A 22,296-nucleotide genomic window follows, 5' to 3' on the forward strand; every position below is an offset into this window, starting at 1 on the left:
CGTGGAAACATAAAATTAGACCACTTTCCGAGATGGAACGAATATAAAGCAGTCATGGAAAATACACATTTCATCCAAAATAATGTCTTTCTTAGAATAAGATAAGAACAAATGATGTTACCAAGTCTCTAAAATTGACATATAAGGCAACGATTTATGTTAAAGATTACAAATTTGTCTTTACAGTTTAAAAACATAACTTTACCTTCAGACTAGTTTCCGGATTTCCACATCAAAACAATATTTTGATTCAAAATTAGTAATATAGTAAAATGTCACTTACAAGATGTCTTTGCTGTTTAAGAATGCTAAATGGCAATTCAGGACATATACCCTTGAAGGAAATTCCAACAGTACAACTTGACACAAATCACATGGGTAAATCACTAAATTTTTTGAAAATAATTTAGTTTTTGTTTTGTTTGTATCACAGGAAATTCTATCAACAATGATAAGATATATAGTGCTCACTTCAGGCACTACTTCAGGGTTCTGATCCTAAACTTGCTTATTGTTTTGTCAGAATCATGTGTCTCACTTATCATGCCTATCATAATTTGCAATACTACTACTAGCACTTGTGATATATATTATTTTACATTTACGCCGAACATTGTTTCTGTTTCTGTCACACATTAGAAAAATGGGTGAATCCTGCAACAGACTTTGATCCTAATAAGAACCACCATATAGGTATCTTAAAGATCTTTTTGTAAATTAATTATATAAAAAAAATATAGAAATATATTAGTTTAACAAGCTATAAACAATCTTAAGGAAGGATACATTCATGTCAATTGTCACCTTAAAATTGTTTTATGTGTTTAAAGAAACTACCTATAAAAATTTGATTCAGAAAACGAAAGCTGTTTTTAAATTTATTATAATACAAAATTCAAAGTGGGTCTCATTGGGGTCTATTAGCGTGATGCGAAATTGCTGATTTTTTGTAAGCGTGACATGTGAAAGTCAAATTATTGTGGCGTGAAAACGGGAAATGAGGTCTTGCGGTACCCTGGAAATGATAAAAAAATGAGAATTGCTTACATATATAGTGTAAGCGGGATACGGGAATATGACAAAACAGTAAGCAGGATCCGTGATCAGAACCCCCCAATGAAACCCCTTCAAAGTTACATTAATACTTTTGATAATTTTCTGTTATTTTAGTAAATTTATGCTTAGTTGATAATTATTTTTTTATGCTTAAATGTAAAAATGTACATGTGTTTAACATTTCAGGTAATGATGTTGTGATTGTGAAAAGTGGTAAAAGAATATGTGGAACAGGTGCAGCATTGTCAAATGCTCCTATAGCACAAGATAAAGCTTACTTTGAAGTAAAGCTACAGAGTACAGGTAATTCATAGATTGATTTTGAAACCAAGTATTAATATAATTTTTTACATCCAGAAAACTATCCAGAATTTAACTTATTTTTAAAAAAGAACAAAGGAGTAGGGGCAATATAAGGCCTAGTTTTGGCCCAAGAAAATGAAATGTTTGATAACTATTTCAAATTGGCACATAATGTTTAAAAATGCTTAGGGTCAAGAAATATAAATGAAAAACATTAAGATTTGTATCTGATGACCTCACAATTAAGTCATAATATGAACTGTTTTTACAAAAACCATGAAAAATACAGAAATTATGCAGTTTTCTGACTTTATTTCTGTTGTGGAGACATCCTGCGCAGCCGAGAAACAACAAAATAATTTAACAAAAGCTTTATTATAACTATTGGCATTATCTCATCAAATATAAAGTTGTTTCTTGGGTGCGCACATACTTTTTCAGTCTAAAATATACTTAAAAATTTGATGAAAAAACAAGGAAAATCACGAAATTTAACAAAATATGCAAATTAGGTTATGATTTGTTGCCATGGTAACTTGTTGATGTCATTTTTTTTTGTGTTTTTGTTTGTACCTTATACCTTAGATAAATTTTCAGTAATTTAACAATATGTATGATTACTTTAAAATTTTCAGTAATTTTTGGGCCAAATAAGGGCCTTATTGCCCCTACTCTTTTTCAATGAAGACTATTAAAGTAATTGCTATATATTTGATTTCTTAATTAAGCCAAAAAATTGAGCCCAACTTTTTGATACATATTATTTCATGTAAGAAAAATAATTTGCATTTGAGTGGTCATTCTTAGGAGTATAAGTGATAAATATATCTTCTTGCTTACACAATGATAAGGCAACACTTTGATTTGTTATTATAACATTCTAACAAAGTGGTTCAGATCAGTAATTTACTGGTTATGTCCCTTTGATAACACTTCACTTTTGTAAGAACTTTTATACAGTTTTATTTTTTAAGAACCATGTGATGTTTTTTATAAGTGTTAATAATTAGTAATTTCAGTTGTTTTTATTCTGAAATGGTTTGATTTTTGGGGATATCTATTTATCTGTAAATGTTAGTGTTCATGGATTTCGTGAGTAGAAGGGAACCTTGAATTTAAATGTTCAACAAATTCCGTTTATTCTATAGTAGGAATGTCATTAATGTATACAGAAACTGACGAATTAACAAAACCAAATAACAAATAAAATGCAAGATTTTCTCAATCCAAGAAAATAAATCTGTCCACAGAACTCCATTTGAAGATAATATATATATCATTTGCATGTGTGAAAGAAATAAAATACAATATATATGTACCACTAAAAGTCTTGATGATTCAGTTAACACAGGTTTTTTAAAGGGCAACAAAAACAGGTAAAATGATATTGTTTCTAGTGTAACGGAGGGGGTCGGTGACGACACCTCCCGGGACGTGTAGTGGCCAGTACTTCGCCCCTATTCGACCATCGGGATACCTGATATCAGATTATGGCTGAACAACAAACAATTAATCAAATGAAAACTATATTTTATTCACAAATGTACAATAATTGCATGAATTTAAACAAAGTCGGATAAAACAGGAGTCAGAAAACTTTCTTAAATGAAGTTCAAAAATAAAGTAATTTCAAATGTAAAATGAAAACTAGAGTGTTCCCAGAGTTAGTCTTTTAAGTAAAATAAAGTAAAATTGCTTTGCGTTGTGTTTAAAAGTAGTAAAATTGCACCAAAAAGGGGTGACTAACTCTGGCGAACTGCACCGAAGTGGTGGCTAACTCTAGACTCGATTAGTACTAATATTAGTTCCGGCGAGTATTTGGAGGCCTGTGCAAGGCCGACTCCGACTGAATATCAAATGATATCCTAAACTTTTCATTAAACAGGCTAACTTTAACATAAAAGGTACTGAAGAAAAGTTAAATAAATGAATATTCTTAAAACATTATAAAAACATCAAAAGTTAAATACTAAAACAGTTAAATTAACATTCTTTACTTTTATCCTACTATATTTAAATCAAATTTAACTAAAAATAAACATTTAAATACTAAATAATTAATCTGTCCAAATTAAGGGGAATTAACCTAGGCATATCAAGGCACATCTATTACAATCCTCCCCCCTTAGGACAAATATTAAAGAAATTAATATTTGGGAAAAGATTTATTTAAAATAGATGTGTTCAAAATAATTAACAAAAATATAAATCAATGCACAAAAAATGTCAATAAATGTCACAAAAATGTCAAATAATCACACGGTCCAACCATAGGAAAAGTTCACACAGTATAAACATCCAGGAATAGTCGGTAAACACAAATTATAAAGTACGGTCCATAGAATATAAATGTAAACGGACACAGTTATACAGCATTCAATAAAACACAGTTCTAGATTCAAACGGAAACGGAATGGTAATACGGATAATCTGCATGGTCCAAGTTGTACCAGGTATAGTCCACCAATTGTTGTTCTCACGAAAACACTTTAAACGTGTGTTTTCGGGTTCTAAAAAGTCTATCGTTGTACCAGGTTTAGTCCACCATTGTAGATCTCACGGAATCACGTATAACATGTGATTCCGGGTTCAAGATGATCAAAGTTCAAACGTTGTACAAAGAGTAAGAAAGGTGCTCTTGATAACAAGAACTGCTTACTTTATCAGGTGGTTGTCTTCACACTTAAACTTTCTGCCACTCAATAGATTTCTGCCATGACTTATAAAAGTCACAAAAGGAAAACCATAACCAAACTAAACAAATTTAAAACAATAAAACTTGTTCAGAAAGGTTAAAAATCCAAAAAAATGAGCAAACTCATAAATAAACCTATTCAAACAAGAAACTTAGCTACAAACTAAACAAACCAACATCTAAAGAAAAACACAATCAAATCAAACAACGTTTTGAGGGTGTTTTGATGGCAAAACCGGCTCATTAACGTGACCAAGAAAAACAACAAATCCAATGAAAACTTTGAAACCATACCTACTAAACAATAATATAAAGTGACAAAATAAGTAAAATACTAAATATACAAATTAAAACTAAAAAAACATACTATATGAAAACTTTAACTGGCTTATCCTTCAAACAAGAAAACTCATCCGTGCTAGAAATCAAATAATCAGATAAACAGCTTTGCAAATCAAATGAAAATAAATTTTGAACTTTGTTGACAACTTTGCATGATTTTTTTACTTTCTTATGAACTGCAGTAGAAACTGGTTTTTCTGGTTCAACAACATGAACAGAATTGACACTTTTACAAACTTTATTGGGACAATTAGCTCTGATATGTCCAACTACCAAACAATTAAAACATTTTTTTACTTTAAACTTCTTATAAACCAGCTTTTTAAGAACTTTGACAATTTGATCAAAACCAGACTTCAAACAACTAAAATCACAGTTTTCTTCACTTTCCTTAATTTCACATTCAACAGGTTCAACTGTCAAATTAAAACATTCAAACTCTGTAGCCAAAAATATAGCATCATCAAAAGTTTCAGGATGCTTAAAATGGACAAACTTTGCCATTTCCTTCTCTAACTTTCCAATAAAAAGATCCATAAAATAAATTTGCATACTTTGAAAATTATCTGGATATGCACGATGACATAAAAGTTTGAATCTATGTCCAAAATCAAACACAGATTCATCTGGCAAAATTGTACAATTATTCAGTTGAAATTTATAAAAAGCTATCCTTTCCTTAGGATTAAAGCGTTGCAAAAGTAAACTTTTCAAAAAATCATAGCTTAGCAACTGAGTTGGAGTAAGAAGACGTAAAATAGTTCGTGCTTCTTCTCTTAAGTTTATTACTAACTGAAGAGCCATTTCAGATAAATTCCAGTTATTCCAAAGACAAACTGCTTCAAATTGAATAAAATAATCTTGTACATCGGCACTAACACCGTCAAAAGTACAAGGTTTCTGTTCAAACTTCATCATTTTGAAAATCAAAAATTGAACAAAATCAAAAATAAATGTAATAAAAATATTCAAACCAAAACTGAGGGATCAGGTATCCTGGTCACGGCACCATTTGTAACGGAGGGGGTCGGTGACGACACCTCCCGGGACGTGTAGTGGCCAGTACTTCGCCCCTATTCGACCATCGGAATACCTGATATCAGATTATGGCTGAACAACAAACAATTAATCAAATGAAAACTATATTTTATTCACAAATGTACAATAATTGCATGAATTTAAACAAAGTCGGATAAAACAGGAGTCAGAAAACTTTCTTAAATGAAGTTCAAAAATAAAGTAATTTCAAATGTAAAATGAAAACTAGAGTGTTCCCAGAGTTAGTCTTTTAAGTAAAATAAAGTAAAATTGCTTTGCGTTGTGTTTAAAAGTAGTAAAATTGCACCAAAAAGGGGTGACTAACTCTGGCGAACTGCACCGAAGTGGTGGCTAACTCTAGACTCGATTAGTACTAATATTAGTTCCGGCGAGTATTTGGAGGCCTGTGCAAGGCCGACTCCGACTGAATATCAAATGATATCCTAAACTTTTCATTAAACAGGCTAACTTTAACATAAAAGGTACTGAAGAAAAGTTAAATAAATGAATATTCTTAAAACATTATAAAAACATCAAAAGTTAAATACTAAAACAGTTAAATTAACATTCTTTACTTTTATCCTACTATATTTAAATCAAATTTAACTTAAAATAAACATTTAAATACTAAATAATTAATTTGTCCAAATTAAGGGGAATTAACCTAGGCATATCAAGGCACATCTATTACACTAGACTTAAAAAAATTTCCATAACAGAAAGTAATATTTTGAAAACAAAATTATTTTTCTCTGCAAAAGTAACATTCAGTAGTCATAATGGCAGCCATATTATTCATGTTAATTAATGTCGCCCATTATTGTGTGTAGAAGATAGCAATTATTGACTATCTAAGGTCCTACTCTCCAACTGTCAAAATCTTTGTTTGATAATTATATTATAATTTTACATATTGGTGACTTTCGACCCTTAACTGCTCTATGGTTGGGTTGTTGTCTCTTTGACACCTTCCCCATTTCCATTCTCAATTTTATTTACTGTTGTGTTTATTATTCCTTTCTTGAGTTATGAGTTTTCAACCTCCACAAAACAAGAAGACAAATGCCATCTTTTAAACATTTTGCAAATTGAGTTCGTGATTTATACTTGACTCAGTTTTTCACATAATGTCCACTGGCAATTTGTTCATGCATACTTAAGTGAGAATAAATTGAACAATAAAAGAAGTTTCCCCAGAGTGGGTTTATAGTCTGTACACTAAATCTGTTGGATGTACTTTAGTCAGAGAGAAACTGATTTCTTTTTTTGTTGTTATTGGCTTTGAACTAGCTTTCAGTTACTGTGAGAACTCTTTATAGATTGGTACTTTGCGTCTTTAAAGTTTTTGTTAGATTCTTTTTTGTCTTTCATATCAACAAGAAAGCCATTTCATACTGTTTTTACTAGTTTGATCTTATGTTGAGCTGGTTACACAACTGTCTCAGGATAGAGAAGAGTTTTTTAGCCCTCTTAAATGGACTGTTATCTGCTTTATGGTCAAGTTGCTATCTCTTTGATACATTTCCCATTTTTATTCTCAATTCTATTAATCACAGCACATTAAATTAAGTTGCTTATATCTGCACCATTTGGACTCAGGTGATAGTTGTCTCATCTGCAATTATACCACATCCCTGTATTTTTAAATAAATTTCACTTCTTTTTAGTTTGAACATGATATATAATACTTCCATGATACAAGGGATTTATAACTACGATGCAGTAAAATTATTGGTTTATACAGGTTACTGAAATAGATAGTTTAACATATGATCATCAGGCAAATTTGCATTCATATCACATTTATGTATTTTTGTATGAATTTAATTTCTTTTTACTTTGAAAAACACCAAACAAGCTTTGCAACTTTGGATTTGTAAAATAAATGCAGTAAAACAACTATAGTTTGAGAAATTAAAAAACAGATTGAACTAAAATGAAAAATCTTCAACTTATTTGAAACACATTTCACTTGATTACATCTTGTTAAATATACATGATATATATTGAAGTAAATAAATCTATCTAAACAAATCATTTTCTGAGATTTTATTGAACATGAACAACAAACAAAAATCATCAAAAAACACAATTTATAATACAAAACAACTTTTTTTTAATTTAAAACAAATCTTTTCCTCCAAGAGTCATCTCAGTTTTTTTCATTTATTGCACTTGATTAGACAAGAAGAATTCACAAGGAAAAGGAAAAACACAATCAATTCATTATGAGAAGCTTTCTGTGGATTCTTTGTTTGTCATGCTTATACATGTCCATTATGTGTGGATTGATTAAATTGTATTGGCATGTACCAGTATATTTGATTTTTTTAAAAGTCTGCATACAAGACTATAGATAATTTGTATTTCTGGCTCAAGCAGTCATTATATATATAAATATTTATCTAACCTCTTATAGACATGATTGTTTAATGGGCTACACATGGTGACTATGCATATTTGATATAGGGTTTCCTAAAAAATACATGGTTAGTTACCAAATAGTCTGTTTCCCGGCCGTTATTGAAATTCTTGTTAATATTTGTATATTCCGAAGGCATACTTGTTTTTTACAGAGGGGACCAAGCTAGTAACATATAGGGTGACCAACCATATAGGGTTAGTAAGGAGTTACTTCCCTTTAAAAAAAACCAAAAAAAACAAACTATAAAAACAACATGGTGTTGAGGAATAATCTGAAAGGATTCAACAGACAAAGAAATTAATGGTGAAAGGTTGAAATTAGGCCATAAAACAAAATTAAAGTTAACAAGTTGTTACTGTTGGCATTCCAGAGTTACTTCCCTTTCAAATCATAAAAAGAAATCTGAAAAGATTCAACAGACGAAGATTTTGATACTTGTAATGAACGATTGAGATAAATTCATAAAACAAATTTAAAGCTATAAAGTTGTTATTGTTGTCATTTATTTTCTGTATAGACAAAAGGAAGTAGGATTGTAATACAAAGTATCAATTGAAGACTTCATCACTTTGATAGGCCACTAGTCAAAATACCACATGTGAAGATGGTTCGTAAGATAAATTTGTTACGCAGTGTGCTAGTGACCTAATACGATATATATTGGGTCAGAAAATACCATATGGGGATTCCAGCTTTGTTCTCACTCAATATGGAATTTACTGACCCCACATATATCGTATTTATAGGTCCCTAACACACCATGTAAAAAATAATATAACTATAAAGAGAAAGGCTATTTCTCATTGTATTGATACATTGTATGCATTAAGAAATTATGGTTGCAAATTATTCTTAAATTAGAGAGTTTAGCAAGCAAAGTTTTATCACCAGTCTGTCATCTTTGCAACAGGCAATATATAATTGATTGTTTTGGTCAATGTGTAGACAGCGTGGGTTATTTATACCTTCTTCTAAACCAAACTCGGTAAGAAACTCTCCTTCCAATGAAATGACATGAATACTGTCATCATCAAATGACCAATTCAGCACCAGAATTAAACCATTTGAAGTTGTTTCAATGTGAGAAGGTGCAAAGAAAAAAGATTCCACTCCAAAATATACCCATTTAAACTGTCCCGTGCGATCAAGGGCAACAACCTTTCCTTCCTGACTCTCGATATCCCCACTTATTATGAGTATATCTCCATTGATATTTGTAGTAAGTTTCCATGGAATATCATCCTCATCATAATAAGGTTCTTCATCTATTTTAATTTCTCTTTTTACTCCTGGTTCTTTCAAAGTTACAATAACATTTCCTTGCAAATCTAAAATCAAGACACATAATACCAGTTTTTTGGGGCTTTCATATCCTATATCTGTGCTTTCATATTCGATGTCTGGGCTTTCATATCCTGAGTCTGGGCTTTCATATCCCACAAATATATTGTGGCTGGTAGCATGAATGCCTCTTAAATTAACTTGAGGCTCTATTGTGGTAATTTTTTCTATTTGTCCATTTGCCTTAACACACATAATGTCTGAGCGTTCTGCTGATGATGGAGATCTTTCAGAAATGGTAAACAAAATATCACCATTATCACATACAGTCATATCTTCAATAGGCAAATTTTCTAATATTTTCGTATCAATATGGACAACATCAGAATCTCTAAAGTTCATGTATCTTAATGTACAATCCTCTTTTATAATAATTGTTCCATCTGGTAGAGATTTCATAAGAGATGTATCATAAAGGTCAAGGTCATCATGGTCATAAGTCTGCAATATTTGTAAAGTTGGAATTTTGATTAAGGATCCAAACTTAATACTGCTCTGCGGCTCAAGTGGATATGTAAATGCTAATTTATTATCAGAAATTTCCTTTTCCTTCTTATTCAAAGGGCTCACATCAATCTTGTCAATAGTATTCAAAACAGATATTGCTAAGCGGGATTGAACAGCTTCACATATTTTTACCTTTCTTTGTTTAATCACATCAATTTTAGATGTAATCTTATCTCTTTGATCTAAAAGTTCTCTTTCTTTGAATGCATAATTTTCATCAAGTTCTCTTATTAATGTTTTGGCATCATTGCTGACCATTTTTTTCAGTTTCTTTTCCCTTTCTTTAATTCTGAGTTTGATTTCATTGTAATTCTCCAAATTAGCTGGCAGGATTTTTTCAGATATATTTTTTCTATTGTCATTTAAAAACTTAACGTCCTCGTCTGTGGTGGCCATTACTTGAAAAAGTTTTGAAATCTGATCTTCGTAGGCCTTTTCAATTTTGACAACTTCATGAGAGGCGTGGAGAGGAGCACAGAGCTGACAGCCTGATATTAAACACATTTTACAGTAAATTAAACAATTTTCCTTATGTTTTGAACACAGGACATTTCTTGGATCTAGTCTGTGAATCATCTCAGCTGCTTCTTTAATGTCTGTTATAAAATGCTCCTTTGAGGTATCACTTTTAGTGTGAATACTGTCTTTACATTTATCACATAAACTCAGTTCACAGTTGAAACATTTCCATTTGATTACATCAGAATTTTCACAAGACTGACATAGCATGTTATTTTGTGCCATTTTTTCCTTTTTATAAACAGTAAGTATCCGTCTATAGGCTGATTTAAGGACTGCTAGTTGGCTTCATGTTTCAAGTAGTTGACTCAGACTGCATTTCAGTTTGTTTCTTTTACAACTGTTCCATTTTTTCTGTTAGAAAGCTGATTGGCCATAACCCCTGTATAAAAAAAAGAAGAAATTAGTACTAAATATATCATATACAATGTATTTATAATGCAGTCTGAACTGTAATGTCTGATACCATGGCCTGTTTTAATATAATGGTTAAGGGCATTTAACCTGGCAGTCCCAAAACTACAACAATTTGAAGTCGTACTTTGACTTACTTATTGATAATGCTAATTGCTTTTATTATTTTATACAATGTTGATCAAGTTGGTGATGGAATAGTATATTTAAATCTGTAACAGTAAATGTTGAAGATACAAAACAAGATGAAAAAAACAAAAATTACATTGACCGTAAAAAAATAAACAAATGGGGTACGTCAAACAAGTTAATAAAATTGAGAAAGGAAATGGGGGAATGTGTCAAAGCGACAACAACCCGACCATAGAACAAACAACAGCCGAAGGCCACCAATGGGTCTTCAATGTAGCAAGAAACTCCATGTCTCTCTTGTAGACAAACTTGCCTCTGGCATAAATACAAAGTTTTTGATGAGATTATTTGCAATACATGCATGCATCACCCACTGTTCATATCCAAACTCAGTCAAAATATAGCAATCAGAAATAAGACATAATTGATCATAATCAGAAAATTTACAGATTTAATTGAGAAATATTCTTTTTTTTCTTAAATTATCTTAATTTTTTTTTCTTCGAAAAAATAGCCTTCAAATTAAACAAAAACTCATTGCAAGAAAACCATTCTACTCAAAAAGTAGTTATTCATACTCTTAAATATTTTTAATCTATGAAACAGATAATGGTAAAGGAACTAAAACTTATTTTTCAATTTTAGACATCAAATTGCCTGAATGCACTTCAGTAAAATCATCACAAGAGTATGAAATCTGAAGCTATTCATTATATTACAAGTAGTCCTCACAGCTCGTAGTGATAATTATGCTATTTTATATTAATTTAGGTGTATGGGGAGTTGGTCTTGCCACAAAGAGATGTAATGTCAATGCAGTACCGCTAGGACAAGATAGTGATTCATGGGTTGTCAATCATGATGCTGTTATGTACCACAACAAAGAACAAAAAGGAACTATGAGTCAGAGCTTAAATGAAGGAGACATTTTGGTAATAATATATATTCACTTTTGACATATAAGTAATCAGATTTTGGCCCAAAAAGGTATTAGAGAGTGAGGTCAGGTGAATTTGCAACAAACTGATTGGACCAAAAAATAGCAAAACGAAAAGACATGATTTTATAATTAAACAACCACTCTAGCAGCAGTCTGTACAGTTAGCCACTATCATGATGCCCCAAACTAGTAAATATTGATTCGGATTAGTGAAAATTTTCAAAATTTTATATATACATTTAGGGACATGTTTTAATATTTAGTTTCCAAACTAGTAGATGCACAAGTTTTAAGCACAGACTGTAGGAGTATTTAAAGGGTTACTGTAAACCAACTTCTTTTCGCGAGCGATTTATTTTCGCTAGGGATTTATTTTTCGCGACTTTTGAGTAAAACAATAACACGAATTTAAATCGTCGTGAATATGGAAAACTTGGATATTTCTTTTGGAACTTCATCAAGTCAATCGGAAAATCGCAAAATTAAATAGCTAGGAAGTGGTGAAGAAAGGGTAAAATGTGAAAAAAAATATCCACGAAAATAAGTTGGTTTACAGTATATTGCAAAAAGTCTGTCTATTTGTGTATTTGTCCATCATGTAATTGTTGTCTTACTTGTCTTGAAAACGTAAACTAATAGAATCACCAGGACTTTATATTTGGTCAGCATTCTTACCATTACAAAAATGTTGAATCCACAAACAAAGTTTCCATATAGTATTTATTAGTATTACTAAGAAAATGTAATTTTGACAAAAATCTTAATTAAATGTATATTTTGTGAAGAACAATTTTTGTGTAAAATGTCTATGAGATGTTGTATAAAATAATTAATTTTCTTTCCAGGGGATAACATATGACCATGTTCATTTAAACTTTTACTTGAATGGCCAGCCTTTGAATTGTCCCTTCTCAGGAATGAAGGGAACTGTTTTTCCTGTGTTCTATGGTAGGTATTAATGATATCCATTATCAAGCAGAATGTTTTTAACAAATTATGTCTAAATAAAATAAAATTTTCTTTTGAGAGTCAGGAAGGTGTACTTCCATTCTGAATTCATTAAATTTTATACAAATTGTCTCTTTTCTTTATTATTTTACTCGTTATTCTCTTTTTTTCATATTTAAGCACCTAATTATTCTCTTATTCTGTACTTTCTGACAGTTTTCATTGGCAGATCCAAGGGGGTCCCCATTTTTTGGGACGATCAATGCATTTGAATATGGACATGTGGTTGGAACACCCCCCATCCCCTTTATCCTAGGTTGGGACCCCCCTCCCTTTTAAAATGACTGGATCAGCCCCTGGTATTTTGTTAAAAAACAAATGCCCATTTTTCTATAGTATTGCCTATTTGGCCTTTTATTCTCTATTCTGTAAACCCCATCTAGAAGACTCTTTGTTTATATTATGTCAATTTAAAGTTACATAAACTCTGAATGAAAAATAACTACTGAACATTGTAATTCATTGTATTTTTGGTATCTATTTCAGTGGATGAAGGTGCTGTGTTAGATGTACAGTTTGACCATTTTTATCATCAGCCTCCAGACGGCTTCGACAGCATAATGATAGAGCAGTCATTGTTGTGAAATACTCCATGTTTTTACTGTGACCATGTGACCTTGTTTATTTCATAATACATTGCAATCGAAAATACAAATGTATATCTGCTATGGTAGAAATATTATAATCACTTATTGAAATTACAGCGAAATACATTGGTGATATTTACAATAAAATAAATTGATGATATTTACATAAAATCAATTGATGATATTTACTATAAAATCGATTAATGATATTTACAACAAAACAAATGAAAGCCCATCAAAGCCAAGCCCTTAAAATTTAAATCATGTTAGGATATGGTGTAATAGCATATATATATACAGTAATATATATAACCTATTTTATTTAATTTTTATTAGAATAAGCCTTTCCAAAAATCATATCTGCTTGCTAAAAATTGTTTTTAAAATTAAAAAAATATAGCATGATCTTGGATAAAGTAACAAATTGATATTTTATTATGTCCCCGTCATATGGGAGGGGGCCAGGGTTTCCCCTGGGTCAATTATTTTTTTCGCCACCTCTTTCGCCAGAACAATATATTTTTTCGCCACTTTAGTATTTTTTTCGCCAAGTAACAAAGTATATTTACCTTTTGAAATATTCCTTTTTCCAGCCCCCCCCCTTAAATAAGACGTGGTTTTTACAACAAAACGATGCATCTTATCACTTAGTATGATCCCTCATGTAAGGTGTAATCATGAAATTGAAGGGTCACTCTCATGCCAACCTTTTGAATAGATTTCTTCATAACGACAGTTTTCTTTTCTAGATCATCGTAAATAAGTAAAACTATATGCTTGAAACGACTTTGAAGTAAACACTCAAATAGATGATCTATATGAAAGTTAAATGATGACTTTTCTTGCTTTTCAACATTTTCCGTCATAACAACAATTTTCTTTTCTGGACTACCATAAAAAAAAGGAGAGGAACCGTAAAAACTTTGCTTCAAACACGTGCGTCGCAAAATGGTAAATAAATCCCGTTTGTGACATGTGACAGAAGCCATATAACCATATCATTTTGTTATAAAATACAATCAACACCTTTATTAATTATTCCTTTGATGTCGATAGCTATGAATGCAATCAGCTGATTATTGATTTTCTGTCAAAATCTTAACGAGTTCAAGGTGAATTCCGAGCATTGTCTGATCGATAAGGTCAGAAAACCCGAAAAAAGTAAATAAACAAGATGGCTGAAAATAAATCATGATATATATTTTTTTCGCCAAATTCTTTCGCCAATGACAAATTTTAATCGCCACAATTAATATTTTTTCGCAAATTGTGAAAATGGCGACCGCCAGAGGAAACCCTGGAGGGGGCATTAAAAATTTCCCTTGTCAGTCTGTAAATTTGTTTCCATTCTCTAACTTTAGTTTGCCACTACCAAATGTTACAAAACTTAAACATCGTTCTTTTTACCACAAAACACAGATCAAGTTAGAAATTTGATGGCATCACTTTAACCTTTCTAAAGTTATGCCCCTTTACAATCACGATTTTTTTTCATTGATGCTCTTTAACTTAAGTTTAGGGGGGTTCTGATCCCGGATCCTGCTTACTGTTTTGTACTATGTACGTAAGCATTTCTCATTTTTTTGCCATTTCCCGGGTCCCGCTGTACCTCATTTCCGTTTTCACGGCAAAATAATTTAACTTTCATGTGTCACGCTTACAAAAAAATCGGCAATCCTGCGTCATGCTGAGACCCCATTGAGACCCACCTATTGCAGAGCCTACAATATATGGTTATTAATTTGGCTTGTTTAATTTTCAAAAAATTTTCACAAAATATTTACTTTTACCCTTTGACCAAAAAAGTTATATATATTATATTTAAAAAAAAAACAAGGAACCACACTCTTTATGTAAAAATTTGATTGGATGTATAGCTGCTTAACAAACACAAATTTCCATCATTGAGAAGCGTTATGTATCTGTAACAACAGAATGTGATTTAAACTTACAGCTGATTTTTACAGAGTTATCTCCCTTCAGTGTTCTGTACCACCTGACTCAAATATAAACAATCAATTAAGTATAGCTCATAAATACTATATTATATTTTTAAAAATTTCACCTTTTGTTATACATGCATAATTTTTGGCATACATATGTATAAAAAGATAAAAGATTCCTAGCTATAAAATAATTTTGTAAAATATAAGAAAAAAGATTGCAAATTACTGCAGTTTATGTATACTATTGAAAAAGAATGGCATAATACCATGACATTGATTATTGTGCTTTGAAATTGATGTGTTAAAGGTACGGCTAATTAATTACAAAAATAAGTTCCATTTGTGGTTTAAATTTTCTGTAAAATAAACTGACATTATTTTCAAAATTGTTTAAAAAGTGCATTAAAGATATCATAGATAGTTTTGTTTGGTTATGAAAGGTGCAGGAGAAAATCTAGTCTAGTGTTTAAATTGAGATTCATCATAATAAGTAATGTCATCAATTGGAGACTCCAAATGTTATTTTATTTTCAATATGGGGAGGTCAAACCCCAAGATTATTCCTCCTTTCATCATTACATCATTATCTTTCATGTATTTATATGTCCTGCTGAAATTGACAAATTATTGTCAATACATGTACATTGTTTGCACAATACATATGCTACCTAACATGTTTTATCACATGATTGCACTAACAAAGAGATCTCTGAAAAAATTGACACAGTATGTTGTAAATAAGCTTCCCAAGAATTTACTATCAGTGATTAGAAAATTATTATGAATCAAATTTCTTTCATAATGTAAATAACTTGTTAGCATTAGTATTTAAAATGAATATTATTCAAAGAATAACTAAATGTTTTTTCTATGAAGAAATAACATAAAAAAAAATGTGCACACAGCATATCTTGTGTAGCAGGTTTTTAGTAACTGTGCACCACAATTTTAAGGTTATTTCCAAAAGACAGAAAAATTATAAGTCATTCCTTTTAATTTAACTCTTTCCTCCATTGAATTTTTTTTTTTTTGCATACTTGATTCGCATAGGATTTTTTTGATAAAATGCTGAACTTAAAATTTGAAGTATTAAAGCATTGTGAAAAACAACTATTTCATCAAATAAATTTAAGTCAGATATTCCTATGATATTCCTTTTCATATTGGATACAAACTTTATTAAGTCAACTGCAGACACTTTGTAGTCGAAGTGTTTCAACTGAGGTACTACACAGGCGTCAAAAGGCGTCATTATGGAGTAAAGGGGGTGGCGTCAAAAGGCGTCATTATGGAGGAAAGGGTTAATTCCAAAAATTTGTAAATCATGATAAAAACCTTGATGACACTAAGGTCACATGACAAAATTATGTCTATGAGCTGATAGACAAAACACTTTCAGCCAATCAGACATGTTACATCCAAAACTACATTATTGTGTTAAATCAAGCCTTATAGGTTATGTTTGATTCTATATAAGCCCATTGATAAAAAATAATCACCATTCTTCAAAATTGTCTAGGAAAATTAATAAGACTGAGCTCATTTTCTTGTTGCATCAATTCATGAATACTTGAAGACCCATTAGTGGCCTTGGGCTTTTTTCTGCTCTTTGATCAGGCTGTAGTCTCTTTGAAACATTCCCTATTTCCCATTCTCAATTTTATTTATTTATTTAAATTGAGTCTGATGAATAATTTAAAATTGTTGAAAATTTTGATTGCAGGTTAAGAACAGAAATATTTTATTATTAACATATTGTACTATAAGAAGGAAAGTATCCAATGTGTACCAGTAATGAGTTAAATACAATTAAGTCTTATTGTATAAATTTATTTTTAAATACATCATGAACTGGTACTCAGTAATTTAGGCCACAAATTCTTTTTTCTTGCATATTTTATTTTTAAATACATGCAATGTAATAATGGTAACTTCTCATCATAACTAAAATATCTCATTTAGTAACAAAATGTATACAATTTACTTGAGTTTACATGTGAAAACTTTTTGCATAAGCAATTTTCTACTTGCAAATCAGACCTAACACACATATTATACATATAATGCATTTGAAATGGCCAATAGTAATGATTGTTTGTGTTAGAGTTATTTTTAAATTATTTTTTCTTTGGCAAACTGGAAACATTTCAACTTCAAGCACCCATTGGCATTACATGTGAATTATATGTGTCTAGTAATATGTCACACAAGTAAAACATAAAACTAAAATAGAAATTATTAAATTCTCTACTGTTGAAAAAGTTCATGGCCATTGTTAGAAATTACAGGTACTTGGATGATGAATTGTGCTGTGACGAGACTTTTTCAGAAGGTTGTATACAGTGGTATTAAAGTATTTTTATTCGTTATATTCAAAAATGTACAAATTATTGTTGATTATATGCTAGTTGAGAACAATAAAAAGAAATATGTATACCAGTATATGCTGTAATACATATAAAAAACATTTTCTCTTGTTTTTACGTTTTACATTGCAAACTGTACGTTCAAAACATTCTAGACAATGATTAGGATTTTTATTTAATATTATTGTATAAAATAAGAATAACAGGGATGGAGTCTCTTCCTACCGTATATGAAAATATACATAGATAGGCCGCTGGAATTGGTCCAATATCCCAGGTGGAGACCCCCTGTACTTAGACCGAATAATCTGTCTCTAGTGTGGCTACATTTGTCATTTCATTTTTTTTTTTGTGTCCACTCCATGTGGACACAAAAAAGCCACACAAGAGACAGATTATTGGTCTACCCTGTACTGTGTCTTAGCTGGAATAATTCCATATTTTAATCAAATAATAGCTATAAAAAACAGACAAGTGATCACATATTAATAAAAAGAAACCTATGAGGAAGCTCACATGTGATTTGAAGTGTTCTAAGGCAGCTGTCATTTGATTTAAAAAGGGGGACGCTAGGATGAAATTTGAATAAGGCAAGACGGGAGTTTCAAGTTAATAAAAAGGCAGGATGAGACAGTCACACTTTGCAAAAAAATAAAGGCAGGATGATTATTTATTTTGAATAAAAAGTCAGAATAAACTAATAAAAGGCAGGACCGAATAGAGTGGGGGGAGGGGGGGGGAACGAAAAAGGACAGGAGAGATAACAACCAGAGACCGATAATAGTATTGTAATTTATATATGATCATATATCTCTCAGTCTGTTAGAACAAATAAAAAATGCAGGTCAACATTTTTCATTCTAGCCTGCACTCTTGTAATTACGAGACGTTCAATTGAACTGTTACCTATGCTTGAAACACTGATTTTCTTTTTGTGAAATCAAATGTCCACACGTGGTTGTAGTTCTAAAAAAAATGACGTTATTTTAAAACATGAACGACTTACCGGAAAGAAAACGGTCATTTTCCGTATTTACACTTAAAAAATTCAAACGATACAAAACGCATGAAATTTATAAAGTCTTGGTGGACTATCAGTCCTACGATGATATCAATACTCATTTTGTCAATAGCTCAGTAGTCAGTGATTCGGTACTACAAATATTCCTAAAATATTCGGGTTTGAATGTAGAATTTATCAGAAAGATACAAAGGTTTTAACTTATTTAGGCAAATATGACCTTATATCTTGGATTGATCTGGATTAGGCCGAATTTTTACGTCATCAGTAGAGCTCAGCCACTCACGCTGTTTCTTAAACATTCTTGGCCAACAATTATGTTCGGGGTTCCTTCTTTATTAGATATACCAAATAGAATGAAATTCAAAACAGTGTGGCTGTGGCCATTGATTGACACATTAAATTCATCCATTGACTGGGGCAGTTTAGGTGAACGTTTGTATGTAACGACCACTGCTCACATGTACTTTTTAAAGACACTTAAACTATGGGGTCACCAAAGGTTCTCAGCACCTTAATAAAGTAATTCGAAAAATTAATCAGAAATAACAGGATGTTTTGATTTATATCAATTATATTAATCAAAACATCGAGGTTATTCCTGATTAATTTTTCGAATTATTTTATAATTAAAGGCGTTAAGAAACCTTTGGTGACCCCACAGTTTAAATGTCTATCGTAGGTACGTCGTGAACAGTGGTCGTTACAGACAAACGTTCACGTAAATTGTCCCAGTCAATGGATGAATTTAATGTGTCAATCAATGGCCACAGCCACACTGTTTTGAATTTCACTCTATGGTCATCGTCATCCATAGCCCGGGGGTGCTGCCACCTTTTGTTGGAAAAGTTCTGGATCCGCCACTGTCATCCTATGATTACAACCTGTTATTGGTGAAGGAACATAAAATCAGCGATCCGTACGCATTACATTTATAAAGTGTTAAACATTGAAATATCCCCATTGGTTGCTTTTTATTATATACAGAATACAACAATAAAATCGACTCAAGCACTAACAATGTTCCTACAAACCAAATATAGTCTCACATGCATTATATGACTTCGTATAACGCAAATAAATGGTCAGAGTAATATTAGAAAGAATAGTTGCATATAATGAATGGCACAGACTGAATGACCAAGAGGGTTCAGAAAAAATAACATAACAAATGCCTTTCTTAGACTGGTTCAAACAATCGTTAATGCTCTGAAAAGGATTGAATCGGTTTTGGCTTGGCTAGTAGATTTTGAAAAGGCATTTGATTCAATAGGGTTTGAGGGATTGATGGTGCAAATGCATAAATTAGATATAAAAGGAAAAATCTGGATATGAATGAATAGCTTCCTTTACTTCTAGAACATCCGGATGCATGTTAAATCATTTCTTTGGTAATCAATTTGAGAGAGAAATTGGCCACTACAAGGTACAGTTCTGTCAACTACCCTCTTCAACATTTCTATAGCAGACAAAACTGTACAGGACAAAACTACAAATTTGCTGATGATGGCACAAGGGACAAGACGTCAAAGGACTAAAAGAAAAATTATCAAGAGACGTTTACACGGTCTCAAAATGGACTGAACAATGGAGACTCGAGTATCAATGTCAACATGGGAAAATGTTAAGTATGTCAATTCTCTAAAGAAGATATAGATATAACACAAAAAAAAACTCTGACTGTCAATTCGTTCAACTTTAAATACAGTCCCACACCCATACTACTTGGCGTATTGTTGGATGAAAAGGTCAAATTTGACATGTACACGGAAACAGTACAGAAGAGAACAAACAATGCGTTAAATGTTTAAAATCTCAAGAACAAAACTACTTCAAATCTAAAACAGCATGGTAAGATCTATCATTGAAGTCATTAAATATGCGTACCCAGTTTGGCAGATAACATCAATGAAGAATATGAAAAAAAAGGAAACTTGAGCTATACAAAGAAAATAATTATCAGTTTGCCTTGGATTACCAGGAACAACAGGTAGAAAGCAGTAGAAGTAGAGGCCAATATGCCACCAATCGACATCAGAATGGAAGAAATCTCAGTCCGAGGAAAAAGCAAAATTCAATAAAAAAACATAGCCGAACCAATCAAAGATCATCAAACAACAGTCTGAATAGATGAAGGAGTATCTTACCAACAGTAATACATATGAACGACATAGTCCAGTCAAACTAGCATAAATTTGGCCCTAACCTGAAAGTAATTGCAACAGAAGATTTTAAAGTTTTACTCTTTAGCATTTTACCCCAAATATACACAGGAAAAAGTCCCTTAAAATCTAACTTGAGGAAGACTAAAAAAAATCACCATTTAAAATTCCTATGGAAATTTGCATTGAAAAGGGAGATAACTCTTGTAAAAAAGGCAGAAATATCAATAAAAATTGATACAAAATTATAACTTTACCGCTTCTATTCTTCAGAATGTATTGATTCTTGATTTTTAAGCAGTCTTTAGAATATAACAAACAACTCTAAAGGTGTTTTTATATATTTTATGAAGCTATAATCTAGATTTCGTAATTCATTAGTTGACCATTTATTGAATTTTTCAACATGTCAAGGTGAAGAATCTCAAATTTAATAAAAAAAATAATTAAGCATGTATTCTTCTTTTTGTGGTTTAAAGTTTCTTTAGATAAGTAAGTTGCTGATAAAATATAATATACAGATATAAACAATACCGAATTTTCACATTATTTTTTCAAAATGCTGACAAAGCTTCAAATTTGAAATTTCTTTAATGAAAAATGCATGAAAAAAATAAAACTACCCATAACACTTCAATTTTGTACATTTCATGAGCAGGAGATTATATAATTTGGTCAAATACAAACTTATAACCCCATCAAAGTATCATACTTTACATAAATTTCAAGAAAAACAACCAAAAACTGACTGAAAAAGACTCATTTTTGCAAGAGTTATCTCCCCTTCCAATGTTAATTTCCATAGGAAATTAAAAATGCTGATTTTGAGTTTTCCTGAAGTTAGATTTTATGGGACTTTTTTCTGTGTATATAAAGGACATAATGCTATGGATTAGAACTTAAACATTTTCTGTTGCAATTAGTTTGATTGATTGATTGATTGATTGATTGTTGGTTGCTTAACGTCCAGTGGCAAATATTTCATGCATATTCAGGACGAGAACAAGTTCACAATAAATTCAATAGGTAGGTTGTTGTAATAGAGGCCTTCTAGGATGATGGTCGGGGAAATCTGGACTGCCACTGGAAAATGAGGGTATATTGGATAGGATCAGAAATTTTGCCTTGCAACAGGCCACCTACGGACCCCTCAAAGAGTTGTTGCAAGGGTTCTTAACGTGCAAAGAGCGTGGCACTCTCTTTACACGAGGCATCGGATTTAACGTCCCCTTCTGACGGACGTGACTGCGAACTTGATACATCCCGCACAGCCAAACGGACGCCCCACTTCAGCAAGCGTTTTACTGCCGGTCGGGAGAAGACCAAGTGACCATATTTCTATACCCCAGTTACCCTTGGGGTAGCAATTAGTTTGAGGTTAAATCGTAGTTTGACTGGACTAACAGGAATCTCCATTTGGTAAGACTTTACATCAAGCCAAGTTTATTTAATGGATCGATATTACGTCTACCCGGATCGTATCTAAATTTCCGG

The 22,296-nt window shown here is 31.4% G+C and overlaps 1 protein-coding gene across 1 annotated transcript; it reads left to right on the forward strand.

Annotated features, from left to right (window-relative positions):
• The first annotated feature begins 3 nt into the window (after positions 1-3).
• On the forward strand, positions 4-15,493 carry LOC139516617 (SPRY domain-containing protein 7-like). Its single transcript, XM_071306815.1, has 5 exons — positions 4-378; positions 1,243-1,359; positions 11,544-11,704; positions 12,558-12,660; positions 13,207-15,493. Exons 1-5 carry the CDS (start codon positions 273-275, stop codon positions 13,302-13,304), a joined length of 585 nt encoding a protein of 194 aa, XP_071162916.1. The 5' UTR covers positions 4-272; the 3' UTR covers positions 13,305-15,493.
• The last annotated feature ends 6,803 nt before the right edge of the window (positions 15,494-22,296 follow it).

Source organism: Mytilus edulis, chromosome 3 (assembly GCF_963676685.1).
Source record: "Mytilus edulis chromosome 3, xbMytEdul2.2, whole genome shotgun sequence".
NCBI classification, from domain to species: domain Eukaryota; kingdom Metazoa; phylum Mollusca; class Bivalvia; order Mytilida; family Mytilidae; genus Mytilus; species Mytilus edulis.

Bases quoted from the DNA above. Each gene is read 5' to 3' on its own strand.
- LOC139516617 (XM_071306815.1), top strand. From the start codon at position 273: ATGTCACTTACAAGATGTCTTTGCTGTTTAAGAATGCTAAATGGCAAT. The intron at 379-1,242 runs GTAAATCACTAA...TTAACATTTCAG, and splicing joins ACTTGACACAAATCACATGG to GTAATGATGTTGTGATTGTG. The intron at 1,360-11,543 runs GTAATTCATAGA...ATATTAATTTAG, and splicing joins AGTAAAGCTACAGAGTACAG to GTGTATGGGGAGTTGGTCTT.